General features: G+C 38.5%; 1 protein-coding gene across 1 annotated transcript in view; it reads right to left on the reverse strand.

The window, feature by feature from the left end:
* STX18 (syntaxin 18) overlaps positions 1–20,733 on the reverse strand; it is a 73,300-nt gene extending 52,567 nt beyond the window's left edge. Inside the window, exon 1 of the mRNA XM_068943387.1 lies at positions 20,520–20,733. Within this exon, the coding sequence (XP_068799488.1) occupies positions 20,520–20,684 (165 nt within the window). The 5' untranslated portion in view covers positions 20,685–20,733. The remainder of the gene's footprint in view (positions 1–20,519) is intronic.
* Between the last annotated feature and the right edge of the window lie 311 nt (positions 20,734–21,044).

Consider the following 21,044-nt stretch of genomic DNA (forward strand, 5'->3'; position numbering starts at 1 on the left):
CCTGTTCTGTAAACTCTGATAATTCAGACAAGCTTCAGAAGACAAAAATCTACTACAACAGTGTGTTTCAACGTGAATTTGTGTTTTGATTTTACCTGAAAAGGTCTGCTGGAAAAGACAAAAAAGCAGTTACGTTCCCCCATTTTTAAATGTTTTGTGGGCAACATCAGTTTTTAAACAACAGCTTGTGGCACAACCAATATTTCAAGAACGTGTTACAGTTTTCATAGAGGCCTTACTTTCCACAAGTTTATGCTGATCTACATAACGACCACTGTTGTATTGTGTAGGGTGAGGAGAAACCATCAAATAACCAGAACGATAACATGTCAACAAGTGACTATGTACAAGCCGTGTAAGAGTTTTCAGCAACCCTTATGGCCTCACCTGTAAATACTTTTGTAAGATTAAATGCCCGTCAAGCAGTTTCATCATGTCTTGCCAATTTGTATGCAGTAAAGAAATCAGTATTTTTCTATATCGTCCTGTCATAGTAACTAAATTGTCCAGGTTTTGCTACAGTTGACCTACGCTTTTGGGGGGAAAAAAAGTAACAAAAACAACTGGCTATAAAATACTTGTGTCTCAACAGATATGAGTATGTAGAAATGGAAATATCTGTTGTAAAGATGGATAGAGCTTCATATATAATTTTCACTCAAGAGGAGAGTAAAATGCTAATGTATTTTGTGATATCAGTGTTTTACAACTTTACACCAACTCTGCGGGCAGTCTTGTGTGTCAAGGACAGTGGTGAGGCTACATTTGCCAGCTTTTATTTGGGTTACAGACACCTGATTTACAGCTGTCACACCACTCCTCCATAGCTCTGTTCTATATGACTGAAATACATTTAATCAGCATTTCAGCATTCTGCCCATAGACGGGTATGATGTATTTAGGTGGAGGGAAAAGGAAATAATGTACGTCTCTGTTGTAGGTCTACCTCAACAGCAAATTTAGGATGAAAAATTTAAGCCTAAACAAAATTCTCTCTCTCAATATATGTATGTATACACATTAGCAGAGAAAGGATTCACATGACCTGAAGTCTTTAACAGTATGTTTTACTCCCCAGCAGATCAGCATTAGAATCAAAGCACCCCCAAATTATCCTTCCTCCTCCCAAGAAACACACACCGAAATACTAGAGGGGAAGGCATATGAAACTGGTTGGTTGTATTATATCAATGGAAAAGCATATCGTTGAACACACTACGTAGCTGCATCTTGCACAGCAATAGCATGGATATTGAAAAAGCCATGATATCAAAGCAGTTTGAAGATGTCATTCATTTTTTATTTATCCTGAATGATCTTCAGTCCATTTAATAACGATTCAAACTATTTCTCAAGTGTTTGTCCAGCAAGACTATACCAACAATAAGCATGGAACAAAGGCAAAAAAAAAATGATTAGAGAGTGAAAAGACGGGGCCAGGGGGAGCCTTGTCTTTGCTGAAAGTTACAACAATGTAATTTTATTTCTAATCATATGGTTGCACTGTATCAGCTGAGCCTAACTCTGACTGTGAAGTTTTGATAACTCCAACTGCAAATTCCTTAAATCAGTTTAAATGTAAGAAGCTGACCAAATAAAAAAAGCATAGCTTTAACAAAATGCATGCAGCTTTTTACTACTTAATTAGCAGCCATCATTAATATTAATACTGGGAACGAGGCCAAAGAAAGGAGAGAGGGGAAAAGCAAGATCTGGGAAACAGAAGCAAGATAAGAACAGATGACAAGAAAACTAATTTATATAGATTAGATCTTCACTTGGACAAGCTGTCCTTTATTTTCCTTATAGTTTCTCTACGGACAAATTAGATAGCGACAAAACAATAAGCGTGCCTTCTGCTGCACAAAGAAAGCAAAACTATTGACTATATAACTGTGGGCAACTTGTCCTTCCTGCAGCTAAAATTTTCCTACCATTCAAATAAACAAGCAACCCTTAGTTCTGTGATGCGTGCCAACAGGAAATCAGGAAACAAAGACAATAATAAAGAAATCAAATAGAATGAGAACAAAGAAAATACCACATTAAGAATGTTGTGACATAAAAACTGTTAAGGACAGATTGCGACAGAAAAAGAGGCTATGACAAAGTACAGCACACAGCCCAAAATCAAAGTACACGGTTGGAAAACAAAAGAGCCGGAAAGAACAAAAAAGGAAGCTACTCATTTTAAGTGAAGGAAATGGGAGAGAATGGGACGATCCCTAAAAAGATAGTATTTGTTTTAACCAGAGATTGCAATATTCCTTTTAGATTTCAAAAGGATATCACAAGGAAGATAAAATAGTTTTTAAAATATATTTACATGAATGAAGGCAATTAAATAAAAGATGTGTGCTTGCCACCTTATTGTAAGAGCATGCATCCTCAGCTCAGATGCAGAGGGTATGTATGCAGTCATAGGAACTGAGTTAAGTAATTTGGTTTGAAAAATTTCCACTGACACACAAAGGACAAATACGTTCACTTTAAAAATCCTCCTTTCCATTAAACTGTCAAAATCTTATTTTTGGAAAAATAATATTGACTGGTTTTCTCTTACACTCCTTATGCTTACATTACAAATACATAATATATGCAACACACATGGCAGAACATTTATTAGGTAGCATTAAATGAACGTGACAACCTAACTGAAATCCTGTAGTTTATTGCATCGCGCACAAAAGAATAAAAAAGAAAAAGTGTGCTAATGAGTGAAGAGGTGGAATCACACCAATCAACCCTGATGTGGGACAAATACAGGGTTAATAAGGTCATGAAAACATCTTGAGAGAGACTGTAGACATAGTGAAGAGGTAATTTTTCCATTTATACTGTAACATTTTTTTTTTTTAAATCAGCTTTTTGTAACAGGTATTACTCTTTCATTAACACGACCACTAATTGTTAGGAGCCTTTGCATTTACAGTGGGCAGAGCAGTATTGCCACATCTTAGAATTAAAATTACCTAGATCAGAGTGAACACAGTGCAAAGTCTAGATCTATCATTGCAGATAACCTACAAATTGAAAGATATTGCCTTAGTTTACTTTCCGAACATATAGCTATGAGTCTAAAAAGGTTTAGTTTCTGAAACAATGTCCAACATCGAAGTTCTATAAAATTAAAGGAAGTAAAAGATTCAGCATCATGGATGTAGTAGTCGTCGTCTAACTGCTATGAAACTATAACACAATTTTATTAAATAAAATGCGAAATCAGAAATTGACACTTAATATTGAATGGACTTACTTTCAATTATGAAACCTGGCGATATGCTGAAAGCTAGTATAAAGTTCACCAGAATTTTCAGCAATGGTTTACTCAATATAGCCCTTAGGGTAGACAGGAAACAAAAAAGTGCTGGGGGGCTTACCAGAAGAGCTTATTTTTCTTAGATAATGTGCATTCCTATCTTACATGATAAACCTACCAGCACAGATATGATTGTACAACAGATTATGACATTCGCTATTACTAACAGCATAAAGGTCACCTCGGCTCCTAATGTGGAGCTAAAGAAGGGAGGAAACAACAGGCTCTCAGTGCTTCTGTAAACAGGATTTTGATAAAGGAGTGGAACTGAAGCATGGATTTCCTGACTTCTGGGTGCAAGACAGTCTTTTTCCTCAGTAACAGGCTGATACACCAAAACTGCTACGTGTTTTCTCATCAAATATTATTATAAATTTTGCTTTAAAGTTATGGTTATGAAAATAATCAGATCTCTCTCATTATCTTATCAGAGTATTATCATCCATGCACAAAACTACTATACGCTACTTATAAATATAGAGACAATACATTCGAGATAACCACATGCAAACTCTCAGGCATCTCAGTTTTACCGTTATGTAACATTTCATTCTATCATTTTTTTCCAAAGTATTACAAGAAAAGCTAATTAAACATCAAAAGCTCGTCACATCAAGCTTATTATTCATTGGAACAGTATGTCTTATTTGCTAGATATGTCTTGACTTGGAAGTCATCTTCAACTGCATTCTTAACTAATTACAACAACTGCTACACAATGCTGATTACTATTATGAATCAGTAAGTTAAATTAGATGCATCAATTATCGTAGCCTTTATTTGCCAAGAGACATCATTCCAGCAAAAGCATACTGTACAAATGTATGTTAAAAATACAGTGTTTATTCTGCCCCTAATCATTGTTCCTCTCCTGCTACCACAGAAAGAGGAAATGTACTAATTCAGCAACAAAAGTCTTACTTTCTATGGTTGGTTTCTGTGCAGCCCAACAATTTCCTCTGCAAACAATACAGCTGTATTGCAAAGAATGCTATTCCAGTTAAGGTTGCATATACACTATCCTACAAGGAATCAGAAGCTCATGTTGGTAATATTATTATACAATACAGTGAAAACAGCACAGCACATTTCTCAAAGACAAGCATGTTATCGTGTCGTCTGTATGTTTTGTGGGGTTGTACACACAGGCACACCCCTTGTAGCTGTGTACGTATTCCTTGACAAACATATATGGCTGAATGGAGAGTCCTTTTGCTCCAATTGAAATAAATAAATAAGTGAGATGCAAATACATTTTCATCGGTTTCTAATCAGTGTCAGCTACTGGCAAAGATTACAGCCTGGTAGGTTTTGGGTTCATTTTTCTAAAAGAGCAAACGGTAACACTGAAGGGTTTTTCTTAAATCTAGGCATCAAATATATTGATGTGAGCACACACTATAAATTATATAATTTTGTTCAGACTCTTTCATAATTTGATTGCAGTGATATTAAAGCTAAAGAATCCAAAGAGCTGATTAACCAAGCTTTTGTTACTTTTAAAATGCTTTATCCAGTAAACGCTTAGGACTTGGTGTCATTTATTAACCTCACTGGGCTAAAACTGTAGCAGTAAACACTAGGTCAAGAAGCAAGAACGTTAATGATCTGGCAACTAGGTAGCAAAATAAATCTTTTAAGAACTATCAAACGAAACTAAAAATAAAATTAGATATAAATTCAAGTTTTAGACTGTGGTCAATTGAGGTCTAGACAAAACCCTATGTTTGTTCACTGCCTAGTCTCCAGTCTGCTCCAAGTTTGAAAAGGTAATTGAACTCAGTCTATAATTACTGGATTAGATACAGATGGGCTCTGTACATTTCAGGGGAGGAAAGAGTTGTTTTGATTCATTTTATGATTGCCTGTAAGGTCAAACTTTTCAAAATGTACTTTCATCTGTTAAATGGTTTCTCAAATTCCCAGGGGGATATCTTCGATAACTGATGTTTTAAGCAATTTAGGTCTATCAGATCTCGTCTTTGAATGTAATAAGCTGTCCATTTTCTAGAATTATAAATGTGCATGTAGGTCAATTGCTACAACTCTTACATATTTTCAAAAATGCACTTTTTTTGAAAAACTCCAAGTTTTACCCAAGTTTATTATACATATATATTCTTAGAAATTTTTTGTTCTACGTTGAAGAATATCTTTGAAAGTATGAATAAATAACTCAATTAAATCAGTAATGCCATTGGCTCATAATTCTGTCCCATTCGTCAGAAATTTATGAGAATTCTCTCTTAGGACTTAATTCAATAATGTAGGAATAGTCCCAATGACTTCAGTTCGCTTTTTTTTTTTCTTTTTTTTTTTAAAAACAAATCTAAAAGTGAAGCATGCACCTTACCAAAAAAAGGCCTAGAAAAAGAACTTTGGAAGACGACTGGTAGTATCCGTTTTGAGCCTTCATCCTCACTCGTGCTCACAAGGCAAAATGTGGAATAAACAACGAACATTACACTTCTACGCTGCTAAGAAATTTTTGTGAAATCTTGTCTTCAGTCGAATCAACCATAACTTTGCGACCTATTTCAGGGCAACCAGGGCTTGATCCCACATCCTCCCCTACCTCTTTGAACGCCTTGCTTTGTTACGAGTTTAAGTGCTTGGCAAAGATGATCTAGCCCTGGTCTCAGTTAGGGACTCTCCAGAGCTACTGTAATAGCAGTTTAAAGCAGAAAACATACCATTCCATCAGAAGGCTACATAATAGTTCAGCTCACAGCCTCAAAAGATGCAGGAAGCATTTTTTATTTCAAACAACTTGCTATCCAGAAGGTTGAATTCAAATAAAAGTATCTTTGTGAAAGGAGAAATCTGCGTTTCAATGACAATGCCTCACTGGAAATATCTTCAGTCAAACCGTCGTCTTTGCAGGATCAGACACCTATAGAGCTGTTCCATCAGAGATTTAGCATTGAGCACTGGTAATGAGGATAACAACCAACATGTTAATGTAGTCCCCCTCTGTCTCCAAGAGTGCTAATGAAAGAGGCTTAAGAGCATGGCAATTCTTCTCTCATAATTTCACACGATGAGCATTTTGTTTGACGTATTTCAAAGTCTTCCCGGTAAGGGCCAAGTCCTGAAGTCAGAGCCAATTACCACAAAAGCTCTAGCGGAAAGATGCTTCATAATGTAAAAACAGAGTTATTCATATACCTGCTCTGACAGAAGATTTTGCCTATCACCAGAAGGCTGTATGGAATTCGCACAAGCCTCACTGAATAAAGAACATTTATCACTACATTTTAAGAACTAATTGATACAAATCAACTTGTTCAAAATAGTTCAATCCCTAAAACGCCTGCAAATGAATGATAATCATTTTTTTTTGGTAATAATTGCTCTTCTTTAAAACACAAAAACATCAATCACTTACAGTCAAATCAAAGGTTGGTCCTTGAGGTAAACTAGTGACGCTCGTTAGCACTGAAAACAAGCATGCAAATTTATTAAAAAAGTTAAATTCCATGTAATATTGGTATTATATTCCTTCCTATATCTTTAATGGATGCTTTTACATCTATTTCTTTATGACAGGGAAATAGTCAGGATTACAATTAACATATAGTGCATACACTTAATTTAATATATAAGGATAGTTCCTTATTTTAAGGGCTATGTAAAAAGGCCTCTTTTCATTCATTCACTGTAAGAATAAAAAAAAGTTACCTTTAAAAGAAGTTACTTGTTTTATTTTCCCTATTTTCCCTATTTTTATTTTCCCTTTTTTATATATTCCCTATAAAATCATACTAAGTATTCCAAGTGTATTGTGTGAACCCACAAACCACTCCCAAAACTACTGTAATTTTCCAGGATAGGGACAATAAATTGCCAAACAATGCTAAAGTCATAGTCAGACTGCAGCACCATGCATTCTGTATGCCATAACACAGAAACAAGTAAGTATGATGTTTATGCTAGGCCACGTTTTAGTCAAACTGATTAACTCTTCAATACTTTTTTCTTTTTTGCTTCCCTTGACATATTCTCTCTTCGATGCACTTTCCTGTATTTTCTGCATGTTCCTTTATATATGATGGCTATATTCAAAACACAGAACACAGCATCTGAGTTGTCCTAAGCGTTTCCCATCTATAATGGGTTTCATAGTGAGCTAAAAGTCTTAGGAAGTGGAAACAATATCATTAAGAGAAATGAAGTGTATTCTTACAATAAGCCAGTCTCACTTACTTTATGGCATATCACGGCGTCTTCACGCAAATTAGAAAACAATACAAAACAAGGAAAGTAGATAGCCGGTACACAAACGATAGCAATGAAGGGGTATTACTTAATCACTTAATGTCTCACATAGGTTAATGCTTCCTTCATTCTCATAAAAATGAATTCCTTTAACCATCTTTGCACATCCATATATCCTCTGAAATTTGCATATAAGAAAAAAATTATATAAAAAAAGGCTGCTTACTTTGCAGTAACTTCTGTAGCAGATAAATTTAATATGGCGCTTAATCTAGTTAACATGGCTATTTTATTTTAGCAACACTTCAACACATTGTTTCCTCTAAGTTCATTTATTATTAAAAACAAAGGCAGAATATTCATACATTCACGTAGTCTAAGGCCAGACTGATCAGAGTCATAGGTCACCAGAGCAGTAGTCAGGGATTTGGGAAACCAGTATCCAATTCTTTGCTTTGCTATGGAGCAGTGTCCCACGTGTAAAAAGGAATTCCTAAGCCATCCCTGCTCATTAACTCCTGCGTTACTTGGCGCATACGGTACGTGTTTTACAATATTTGCGCTTGACTTAGAGATTTCAGGCAATGGAGAATCTACCAAATCGAGGGTCAATTAAATCATATCACAAGAAATTCACACGTTTTTCAGCACCGTCTTTTGGTTTTGCTTTTCTAGAAAAATCTATGGACAATCGGATCATTTTTGTAGCTCTGTGCTGAAAAAGGTCATAATTCTGAAAAAGGCTGGCATGAGAGTTAGAGGCAATATTCTGTCGTTTTAATAGTGCTATACTCTTTTCCTTTACTTGGTAATTCCCTCCATGTTACGTTAAACTTACGTGTTGTAAAAGCATAAGCTTCACTATTTTGATGTTGACTCCTATGTGCAATATTTACTATAAGCCAATGAGGCCAAATTATACTCTGTCATATCTGTGACCAGAACCAATAAATTAATTGCCTTCTCACACATGCAAAAGTAGCATCAGGCACAAGAATCTTCACATACATATAATAAATCTTTTATATAGTTGAATTAGCTGTGCTTCAATTTAAGTTTACATAAAGAAACACTTTCCCTTGAAAAACCTAACAGAAAAAATATTATGTATCACACTATCCAGCTGAATCCACCTGAAGAAAAGAAAAACATAACAAAGACAACTGAAGAAAGGAGAGTTTTAAATTAATCAAGAATTTGTAGCTGTTATTTCAAAACGGGTATACAACTAAGTTCTGAAAGAAGACTATCCCGAGAACATGCACATCTGTTTAATATTACAAGCCAACTGTCAACATCCTAAGTGAAGTTTTAATTTAATATTTTTTCTTTCTTGATGTTTTACCTTTAATCAATGCCTCGTGAGAGTATCAACTTTCTATAAGAAACTGTTAAATATAAAGAAATGTTATTGTAGCATGTTTATAAAATCATAGTTCGAGAACTTTTTATTTTTCTAAAGCCTGACCACAACTTAATTATCTGCAGGACATTCCAAGCGCACAATCGCAAGCTCCAGTTCCCAAGCAATTTTAAACAATGTCTACTGTACAGGACATACAGCCTCGCAAATACCGCAACATGGTAATGTTTCCAGAAGTCAGCATTAGAGCCTTTAGACATGGTTTTTATTTTCAATAAATATTTGTTTCCCCACTAATCATTAAATGGTTTTCATCACCACTACGTTTGTCTTTCACACGTCAGCTTGCTATTACGATTTATTTTTAATATAAGTGAACTAGTTATATATTAAAGACAGATATAATGTAGAACTTCCCTCATGTTATACATAAAGTGTCATAAGTCTCAGCAGTATATTCTTTCGCAGCTCACATTGCTTTACTACTTCTTCAGGAAAGAGCAAGAGTAAAGACAAGGAAAAAAAAAATTGCTAAACAGGAGTTAAGGTGGGGAGGAGGGGGGATCACAACACTGCCTCAGCCAAAAATTTTGAAAAGGAAATTAGAATTTCCCTTAAGAAAGAGAAACATCAAAAAGCTTGGAAATCCAAAACTGTTTCTACTTTGAAAGACCATCCACACCATCTGAAAATATGCAGGAAAAATACAAAATCCGTGATACAGTTCCGTCCGTATTTTACATGTGCCAACCTGAAAGCGAGCAGACGATACCCAACTACTAGAACTACTCAGAACTACTCAGAAATACTTTTAAAGTATGTTTTTCCCGACCGACGTACAAGTGTTCTGTACAACACCTTGATTTTAACAAATTCCCAAGAAACTCCCATCTCCTCCTGTCCCTTCAGTCAGCCCTCCTCTCCTGCGGAGCGTGTCCGAGCACCCCGGCACGTGCTGCCGCGAAGCCAGACACGCGGGCGCCCGCCAGCGCACCTCCTGCTCGGCCACACCAACAGGCTTCTCGGCTCCAAGCCCCTCTATTACGTGCACGGAAGTCACAAGAAGTCCAGCAGCTAGATTATTTCTGATTTTCTCGAGTAAGATATCATTCCATTTCTCCTGAACTAAACATCTGAGGACTTAAATTTTTTGCAAAGACGTCTCCATAAAACGTTAAATGGCTATATTAGAATTCTAATTCGAATATTACTCTATATTAGAATTCTAATAACCATATTAAAAATTTCATTGTTTAGCAAGTCACAAAACAAGACCCTGTTTCTAATTTTCAAATCACAGACCAACACACCCTTCCAGTTTCTGCATTTCCTCGCAGAGCTGCTACTGACATTCCCTGGAGACCCACCAGCACGGAGGGAAGGGTTGCTCAGTTACATTTTGTACTACAGAAATAAAACATTCGGTTGAGAATCAGTAAGAGTACATCCACATTCAAAACAGTTTAAAAGTCACCCAAAAAAGGAAATACTCAGTGGGAAATGTCAAGCAGGTAATCTATTAATAATGGGAAAGGGAAGATGGGAAGGAAAATGGATTAGATTTAACTGCATCTGGTGGTTTTTTTTTTTTTTTTTTAAAGTGCAAGACAGTATCTGTGAAAATGCAGCAGGTTTAAATGTGAGCAGATTTAATATTTCCACATTTCTATATTGCTCTCTCTGTCACGGGGAAAGAGGCTGGGTTAGAATAAAAGAACAAAAAGGGACAACGTAAACACTTCAAAGTTGGCACCTGACAGCTACAAAGTGTCATTTTTGGCAGACAAAAAGCTTTGCCACACCACCCTGAAGCCAGGAAACTTACGTTTTCAAGAAAGCATCCATAATCTAAAATTCTGTGCAATTACACTGAACTGCAATATTTTAGACATTAAAGAACATTTTTCCAAAATTGTTGCCAACAATTCCTATCCCCAATTTCCACCCTTTAATTGCTTTAACTGCTGAAGCTATCATTCCAGGCTTTAGTACTCTCCAGCCTGAAAAACATTTTCAAGCATAATGGTCTGAAGTTTCCAAGGCAGAGCATACAATTACATGACCTTTTATTGAAAATTTATATCCTTTCATCTGTGGTGAAGCACCTAAAATATTAATCCACTCATTATCAAAAAATCACAGGGAAGTAGCTCGGCACTGCACAGTAACTGATCTTGATGATCAAAACCAGTCCAAATTAGCATCAGAAAATACAACAGCTTCAGCACTACTCGCTGAAAGCAATGATTTGTTACCAATTTTTATGTGCAGTTTCAAGTTGTTTAAACTTTGAAACACCTGTTACCTGAGATTAAGAGGGCTTAAACATCTTTTCTGGCTGATGACAGAAGTACAAACCGTAGCCAGCATCCTGAGTTACAGTATCTCCCCACTTAATATTAATATTGTAAAGCATTGCAGAGTTCAAAAAAGTTAACCTCTGTGATGGCTCAGAAATTCTGTTAGCTAACTGTCATAGCGGGCAAAAATTCTAGTCCAAGTCTGGATTTACAAGACACTAACAGAATGAGTTTTCTTCAAATATCTTAAATAAAAAGAACATCCCTCCTTAACATAACAAGCAGGATAAACGATGCACACAGAAAAGGACACCTGCAGTACCTCCGGAAGAGTCACGGTGAGTTCGTCCGTGTGCTTCTTCTGTGTGTTTCCGTGTACTATCCACCACATTTGTCCCATTTAAAAGAGAACGAGGAGGGGAAGGAGAACCTTAAAATTACTAACTTCCAGGAGAACGTGCCTTAGTTCTGTCCTCATTGCTAGTATATGGAAAAATAAATCCCAACAGTTACTTCTCTAAGGAACCATACTGATATTCTTTTGAATCTGCCTAAATTTAAATTTTATTCTGACCCAAACAGGAGATCATAGTTTAAAAAAAATAAATAAATAAATAAAGGGCCTAAAACTTCCAGCTATATTAGCGTATCTCAAAATGACAAGCTCTTCTTGTTCCACAAGCTTTGATAAAGAACTCAGGGAAGCAGTAAAAAGCCTAACTGCATCAATTAAATTCACTAACCTAAGGGTATTAGGTTTCATTCTTGCTCTTCCTTCTTTCATTTCCCTTCCTGCTTTCTCTCCTATTTTAGATGTATTCTATCACCTCTGTATCATTTCCTGTTTTTCACCCTTCTTTTTGCATCCATATTTCCACCCTCATGTGTTATATTGTCTCTTTGTCAACCTATTCTATTTTCCTCATATTCAGACCTCTCACTTTCTGCTGTCCTTGTCATCACTGTAGTGTATCACTTCAGCTTTTCAGATCCCCGAGAACCTGCCACCCTGCCTCTTACCTTCCTTTTTCCTTCTCCGGATGTCAAGCAAATGGAACCTACGTTTGAGGAATGAAGGAGGCCACACACGACAAACCTCAGATTTCTTCTACTTGCGTATGCGCTACAAAATTCTGTTAAGCTTATCCTTACTCGTGGCAAGATGCAAAATCAGCAGCTCACAGGAGGCATCAACTTAACTGACAACTACAGACTGAAAAGCTTTTACACCAGCTTCATGTCGCGACAATTCCTCCAATAATCGCGCGTCAGGAAAGAACTGCCGCAGCCATCCAGGCTCTCTGAGGGGGCGAGGAGAGGGCGAAGGCAACAGGGCTCTTGCCCTCCAAACGCAAACCACAGCTTCAGAATACTTTTGGACTCTTCAGCACTGCATGAGGTCCAGCCAGTCAAAACAACAAAAACAATGGGCAACTAAGGAAAATTGTCTCCCAAGATAACTTTCAATCCTGTCATTCAATCTATATGCCAAAAATAATTCCCACGGAGCTAAGAATTTACTTAAAACAAACAAGTTAGGGGGAAGTTAGGGAGCTGAATTTGTACAGACGTTTCAGAAGCTCCCGAAACTTGGGAGAGTTCCTTAGTTCTTCTCCAAGCCCAACCTACATTCTCACCGCTATTACTGATGTAAGTTTTGCTAAAATCAGAAGCGCCACATGAGGAACGTTAGTGACTTGGCATTTAATCCTACAGCATTAAACAAGGTCAGCTTTCCATTCCTCTCCAAAAAATCTTAAAACTGTCCTTTGCTAGTTCCTTACCCCGTCATTTATGTTTCTCCTCCCCCAATTAAAATCATCAACTTATTTGCCTCCCGTATCTCTGGCTAAATTTCTTCTCTAAGAAGAATGAAAGAAATGAGAGGTAAAAAACAATAAATATTTATAACACAAAACTAACATTAACCACAATTTGCAGAGGGAAAGAGATAAATCTGAGATATCAGAAAGCACTACACCATATCTAACCATTTGAGAAATAATACAATTTAGAATAATACACTCTACTCACAAAATGGGGGAGGGAAACTTGCGTGCTTGTAAATGAAGTACAAAATGCAATACCATCAGTGACCTTTGAGAAAAAAATGACTGTTCATAATTGCATGAAGGGGAAATCAGAATTAGTTCTAAAGACCTCAGTTATGGGCTAAGTTTATTAGAACGTACCTCTCATTAAAAGTTAAGTAGTGAACTGAAAAATCACTGGCTGTCCAAAATTTGGCATAGTCATTGATTTCTAATAAAGACCATAACTGGCTGTGCCAAGAACACTATATATTTACTTTAGAATTATTTAATCTGCTTGAGAACCAAAAAAAAAAAAAAAAAAAAAAATTAAAGCACACCTTTTTAACCATTTGTTGTCATTTCCCTCATAGCACTGGTCAGTATTATCCATTCAATCACAGCAGAAGTAATTCACTGCATGACCATATAGTCTTCAACTTAGGCTGTGTTTTGCCGTGTGCTTTAATGTTACTACTTTCAAACATGGACGTTTTCAGGATTACGTCCCATTCATACCTAGTCTAGACCTGGCAAATACATGCCTCATGCTATAACCAGCTCACTTAAATAACATTTTGATTTTCAACTAATATTCCCTACTGAAAAAAACACTGGAAGTTGATAGTGTTTTATGATAAATATGTAGACACATTTAATAACACGTTAGTAACCAAAAAATTCCAAGCAATTACGTGCAGGCAACTAACACTGAAATTTTGGTTCCCCTGGCAAGAGAACACAGTAGTTCTGACTTTCGCTTGGCAATCTCCCTTCTCAAACATAAATTGAAATTAAATATTGATGTAGCTGGGGTTTGTCTACAATTATTCATCTGTGTGATTTGCTCTGTTTCAGGCTAGCAGACATCAGTTTTTCTCCTCTGTTTTTAGTATTTCGGCTATTTCTTGGCCTCTTAAAAAACTTAAGATGTAATTCGATATGTTCTGCAACCACCAACCTGAAACTGACTCAGAACAGATGGTGTAATAATTAATTTCATATTCCAATAAAGTGTTTAATACTTAGCATTAGCATTTTCATATACTTTTTACTTTTAGAACAGTATACAAGCACTAATCACGACCCTGCGATATGAAAAGGATGATGTTATTATCTGCATCAACAGACCGGGTAGCTGAGGTAGAACACTGAAGCTACCTGCTTACCACTGAAGCTACTATATATACCCAAAATTAGGCAGTGGAAAATCCTATGGACTTCCCAATCTGCAAGTCAACTCTTCTTTCTTATGATACTAAAATGGTATTAAACATGAGGAATTCTCTGTTTGAAATGTAGATCTAATTAGCTAATATCTTGCAAACTTTTGATTGGTAAACCTCTAGAAACGTTCCAGTGAAAGTGCAGACTTGTATCTTTCTATTTGTGCCTTATACTGGCCGCTGATTATACATATTCTAACCAAGTACATTAAATAATTATTGTTTTTAAATTATGTTCTTAGTTTCTCTTCAAATAATTCAAGATAGCCTGAAAGGGATCAGAAAAAACATATGCTTAAAGCCATTCACTGTTAATCGTGCTACATCAATAATCACGTCATGCTATTCAAGGGGGTCAAACATTGTCAATTTGGGAGATTGGTTACTAGTTTTGGGATTCCCCACGCTTTTCTAGGCTGTATTAATGCTGTGACAGTGGTAAATATTTAGCCACTGCAAATACCATATAGAGGACATCAGACCTACCTCCTCCTTTTCCCACAGTAATACTGTAAATACTAGACTGCAAAACGTGCATGGGAAAAACTCACGTTTGTAACCATGGACCGAACATCACTGCTCTCTCTCTTCTCATAGAAAGGTTTCTAATAGCAATGCTATTCTGAATTATCCTTTGGTCTGAATCCAAACAATGAGAAACCAGCTGGACTTTTGCAGATATACACAAAGACTCTTCTACTCCGTGCAAATTGGGGGGGGGGGGGGGGGGGGGGGGGAAACGGCCACCAATACAACAGGACAATCAGAACCTATCTATAGGCACAACAATATACTGTGAAAGTCAAGTGGCCTTGTAATTAAAATCTTTGTTCAAAGTTCATATTCAATGTCATTTGTTGTGGCTTTCAAAAGAACTAGGAGGCAAGTCATATGTGGGTTTTTTTCCTCCTCATTAAATATTTGTACATAGCAGCTGAACATATTCTTGACGTGAATATTGGCCTATCATACCAATTTTTTTTAATCAGTTAATCATCCTATAGAATCCCTACACAGACGTTATATGAATAGCAGATGTTGTAGCCTCATGAATCTGGCAACCTTATGTGCTCAACAGCTTCAAACATACACATTTGATCATTCTGAAATTTTGTATTTAAAGTCCTAGAAACGTTTAACCTTTCATATTTTCCATTCTCACGGATATATTTTCAGACATGCCTGGTATTACTTTTGAAGAATTTATGCTCTAGCACATCATTTTTTTAAGCTTTTCATAAAACCTTAAGCAAGAAGTACTCAGCCCTTACTCCATTTCTGTAACACATACAGAAGTCACCCATGTTAAATTAAAAATGATGAAAATACTGAAAGAATGATACCATTTACAAGGAGCATATTTGACAGATGATCTTCCTAATAGTTCATACTTGCCATAAAAAGAAACAGCAAAGGCTTAAATAATATGCTTTCCCAGGATTGTCCTAAGACACAAGTTCAAGTCCCAAACTTCCAAAATTGACAGCCTTTTAAAATAGCCAGAACAGCAGGTTTAGGACTATGGTAAATCAGTAAACAAGTGTCACATAAACTAGGCCTACGTTCCATCGGAACTGCCTGTATTTGTTACTGAACGCTTAATTTAAGCCCGATCAGCTTAAGGACTTCTGTTCTAATCCTTACAACTCTTCAATCACTTAGCAAAAAAAACTCAAGTTTTATCTCAAATCTGATACCATACCACGTAACCAGGTAAGCATGGAAAAGCGTGACGAGAAACAAACTTTCGTGTCCCCGCACTAACGTCCCCCATGCATTTTAAATAACTGCCACCGTAAAATTCTAGTGACAAAAGGACATTTGCTCCTTTTGCATTAGTTAACCAAAAAGCACTAATACATACATAATAAATTCTAACAGTCTTCTAGAGATTACAAATATTGGGAAGTCCATCACATTCATCATAGCTTTCTTGCAGGGAATCCCACAGCAGCCAATTCTTATCATGGTCTTATCTAAATGGCAAACAGGAGAGATGCCAAAAGCATGCATCACGCACACAGCTTTACTCATCTTTCATTACACACAAGACAGCCCAGTGTCGGATGGATACAGTTGATGGATGAAAAAACATGACAGGTTTTTGCTGGGGGCAAAGAAAAATCCTTTGAAAAGTTGGTGACCATAGCACAGTCTTTTTTGATTTAGAAGAGTACCCATATGCAAACTGATCAGTTTTGTCATAGCTTAATGACATCGCTAGCAACCGCAATCTGTGCAACGAACGTTTTACACTGTCTCTAAATACCTTCTTAACATCCTTGTGATACCAATGCGGTCTCAAATGTACAAACCTTTGTTAACACCCCCAAAGACTGCAACAAGGCAGTATATCTGGGCATAAAAATCACCAAGTTTTTCAAAATGCAGATTAATTTAGAATGTTGAAGTATTTCTGTGAGTCACACAGAACACCAAAACCATATGAAACGTATCCTCCCCATCCGTACACAGCTTTTCTACAGAATACTGATTCAAGTCAAAGCTCTTACGTCCCACATTCTTCACAGCCACCTCAATTAATCTAAATACACACACACGCACACACTTTAAGTCTGACAACACACAACAGGACTTTGTAACTGTATTTCCCAGGTGCAGTGAAATTTTATGGCAAAGACAGAAGCTCACTAGGAAGACACGGAGCTATCTTAGGAAAGATGCAAAACAGAAACAAAATTCCAGAGCAAATAAGCTGTTACAACTTTGCCAGCTTCTGCTTCAATCTGCCTTCTCAAACGTCAATTAGAGCCTGAGTCTAGGAAGAAAACAAACAAACAAAAAAACCCCCAAGAAACAAAGTAAACATTCCCCCAATCCTCAGGTCCTCCCAAAACCCATACTCTTTGGGGGAAAACAAGGAGAAAGAAAATATGCTATGTATGACAGAGACAGTTACATCACTTCTGACAGGCGCTCAAGTGTATTAATAATGAGATAAAAACCTTCATAAAATAGGCTAAATGAAAAACCCTCATCTCACAGCTGGGCAGCTCTTCTGGCAGGGCTGTGCGCTCTACGAGCCGTGCCACCTTAGCTAGGCTGTGTCCAGTTGGACCGGAGCTGGCTGCTGTTCTTGCAGCATAAGTGAAGCAAGCACAGGTCTCGCTGCCAAGAGCTATTACCCAGAACATAACATAAAAAGAGTATGTCTGGGCTTAGACTTTGCATAAAATATTTCAACATTTCCATACTTCATTGTCAAATGGAGATCTTCAACTATTACTCAACCAAATGCAGCATAACAAGAGCTCCGACTACGTATAAATTATTCAGGGTCTCCCATGTTATTCTGTGTGGGTTCTGAACGTCATTTTTTGGGACGAGTTTTAAAGATAACAGTAGTTAAAATAAGAGTTTGATATGTTCTCCAGATTTAAAAAAAAAAAATAAGTAACTGTATGTAGGCAGAGAAGGATTCGCTGGATTTTTGGGGGCTTTTAAAACTAGAAACCTGTTAAAGAATTAATGTGTATATCAGAGATTACACTTGCAAGTTAAATTGCTTAATCTTGGCAGAAGCAGCTAAACTGCTGCTAGGCTATAACAAGCAAGGCTATAACAAAGTATTTGAAAGAAGCTTTCGAAAAATACATATTCAAGTCAAATTGTATTTTGCTGAAGGAAGCACTCAAAATTATGATCAATTTTACTACAAAACCTCCCCTTTCACTGTAGTTTATATGCTGCGTTTCCCCATTAGAATTAGATCTTAGAGAAGGCCTAAAAAGCTGTCATAAATCCTTCTCCGGTCTGGTAGGTTGTTGGCTCCACTGTCACAAATACAGCTAAACTACAGGAGCAGAGACAGACCAGGCCCAATCTATTGCACTCTCTCGTACTCACTCAGCAGCAGTTAACAGGAATCACGTTCAAAGGTGCTCAGCAACACATTTTTGGCCTTACCTTTTTCTCCAAGTCATCGTTTATGCGACTACCACCAGTTAAACTCATTCTCCTCTTCCCCTCAAAAAGACTGCTCAGTTCATCCACTGTGGCATTAACTGTTTACTTCACCCTTAACAAGCTGCTGTAATTAAACAGATGCTTTTAGCCATATCTTTGCCCTTTCTATTGCCTGGACAGTGCTCCTAGGAAACTAAGAAAGGACAAGGAGCTCAGATAACAGAAGACAAGCAATAATAAATGTGAATAGGGGCAAAAAAGGAATAAGGTAGCAGAAAAAGTATACTCCTACAGCACGTCATCACAGCACAGGACTATGGCTGGGCAGCGAGGAGAGGATGAAGGTGAGGCTGGGCCTGAGTACGAACAGAACTTGAGAAAGACGACGAAACCTGGGAGGCAGCAAGTTCAAGGGAGCATTGGTGGCAGGAAGGGAAGACAGAGAAGAGAGGGGTGAGGAAGAAGAAGCGGGCACGGATCCAATCTGAGGCTATAAATTATTTGAAATACAGACTACTTCTATGATCAGAAACCTAGAAATATGGAGAGAGGCTGAAGCGAATGCAACTGCAGATAAGGAACCAAAGCGCAGACACAGACAGTACTGGAAGCAACGGAGCAGAGGGTTAAAGCTTTGGAGGAAGCGAATACAAGGCTGTGGCTATACGAATATCTAGGATGGAAGCCGACAATTCTCAAATTTCTCCCTTGCTCTGCCTCAGCAAATAACTGCAAAACACTTGGGCAGAACATCTGGACACTGTCTAGTGCTAAACCCTTAGAGGATAACAACCTGCTGCCAGCATTAGCCCAAGCGCTGGAGTTCTGAATAGCAGACTAAAAGTTGCAGTCATGTTGATGATGTAGATAAATGTCAATATGATGCCATGTGATAAAATTTCAATCCTTTTTAAAAATTCTAGGAATTCACATACACACAAATCGTGTAAAGGTTGCCCTGTTCTACTGCAAGTCTAAAGCAGTCTGTTCACTCTAAGGCTGCAGAATTTGAAATAATTTTAGCTAAATCAGCAGATGCCCCCCCAAAAAAAAGTACATCTCATGATCAAAGATCTTGAACGTAGTTTTACAGACTGGTCTTATCCCTACAGATAGATCCCTACCACAGATCTCATAGCCAATATTAAGCAAGTCACTTAAATCAACTTTTAATAGGGGATTAATAACTATATGTTCATTTAACATATACCCAAGTTGTCACCCTTCTTAAGCCTCAAAGCAATCACTGAACGACTTAAAATAAAACTTTAAGTGTTATAAAACACATTAGTTATAAAACACTATCTCTGAAATTGGAAAACAATAATTAAGTAAGACCTAAATTTAACACTAATCTCTGTCCTTGAAAACTAAACCATTCAGAACTCAGTAAACGTCAGAAACAAGACTGCCTGTGTACTCGTGGTGTAGTCCTACACTTGCACGTGCATCATGACGTGGTTTTTACACCATTATATGTCATTTTCTGTAAGAGTTTTCTCAGACAGTGCCCTGAACAGCCTTTTCCTGTTAGTTTGAATTGCAAAGTTTGGTCCAGTGCCTTAACCCAGGTGCATTACTCAAATCCCACTGAGACATCAAAACTTTTTCCCTACCATTTGCTCTGTACGGAGGAAAACAATCTACAAGAAATTTGCTTTTACAGCACTACTGCTGATTACGGATGTTATCGTTCCTGGTCAGTTTAGCTCCGTAAGCCCTCAATTCCTCAGTGCTTAGCTTTTCAACTCTTAAAATGTTCTGATTAGGTTTTTTTTCCCTCTCTCTTTTTTTTACACATGGCTCATCTAGAAATGGCACTGCACAGCCACACTGCGCAACAAGAAGAAAAACCTGAAGAGAGCACGCATATATGTACATACACATATACACACATACACTGCAGCCCCTCCCGAGGCGGCGGCGGCGGCGGCCCACGGCGCAGGAGAGGCGGGCGCGCCCCGCGGGAAGCCGCCGCCGCCGCCCTCGACAAGCTCCTCCGCCTCTCCGCGGCCAGGGCAGGCGCCCCCCAGCCGCGGCCCGCGCGGGGCCGCCGATGCCCCCCGCCCCGGACGCCTGGGCCCCCTCCTCCCCGGGGGGGGGGGGAGGGGAGGCGCAGGGCGCCGCCGCACTCACCACCTCACGGGCCCGGCTGGAGAAGTCGCTCTTGGAGCGGGCCGCGCCGCGCTTGAGCAGCTCATCCCTGGCGCTGTCGCCGGCCGCCGCCACCCCCAGCGCCTTGTTGCGGGTCTTCACCGTCTTCACGCTGGCCTTGAAGAGCAGCGTGATGTCGACGGCCATGGCGCCGCGCCGCGCCCCGCCCCCCCCCGCCGCGCCAGCCGGCGGCCGGTGCCCCCGCGCCGCCTTCCCCGCGCAACGCGGCACCGGCGCGCGCGTTCCGCCCCGCCGCAGAGCGCCGGCGCTTCCGGCTGCGGCGCGTGGGCAGGCGGCGGGCCGGGCCGGGCCGGGCCGGGGCTTAGCGGCGAGGCGGCAGCCTGGCTGCTGCCTCCTCCTAGCGAATGGCAGCGTTTGCAGAGCGAAACACGAGCTGCGTTTCGCCACCGGAGCGGGGGGAAGGGGGCAGTTCAACCTGATTTCATTTGTCTTGGCACTTGCAGCGGATGGGCAGCTGCGCTGCCTGGCAGGGCCCTGCCTTTGAAT

The sequence above is a fragment of the Struthio camelus genome, chromosome 4 (genome assembly GCF_040807025.1).
Source record: "Struthio camelus isolate bStrCam1 chromosome 4, bStrCam1.hap1, whole genome shotgun sequence".
Lineage (NCBI taxonomy): Eukaryota > Metazoa > Chordata > Aves > Struthioniformes > Struthionidae > Struthio > Struthio camelus.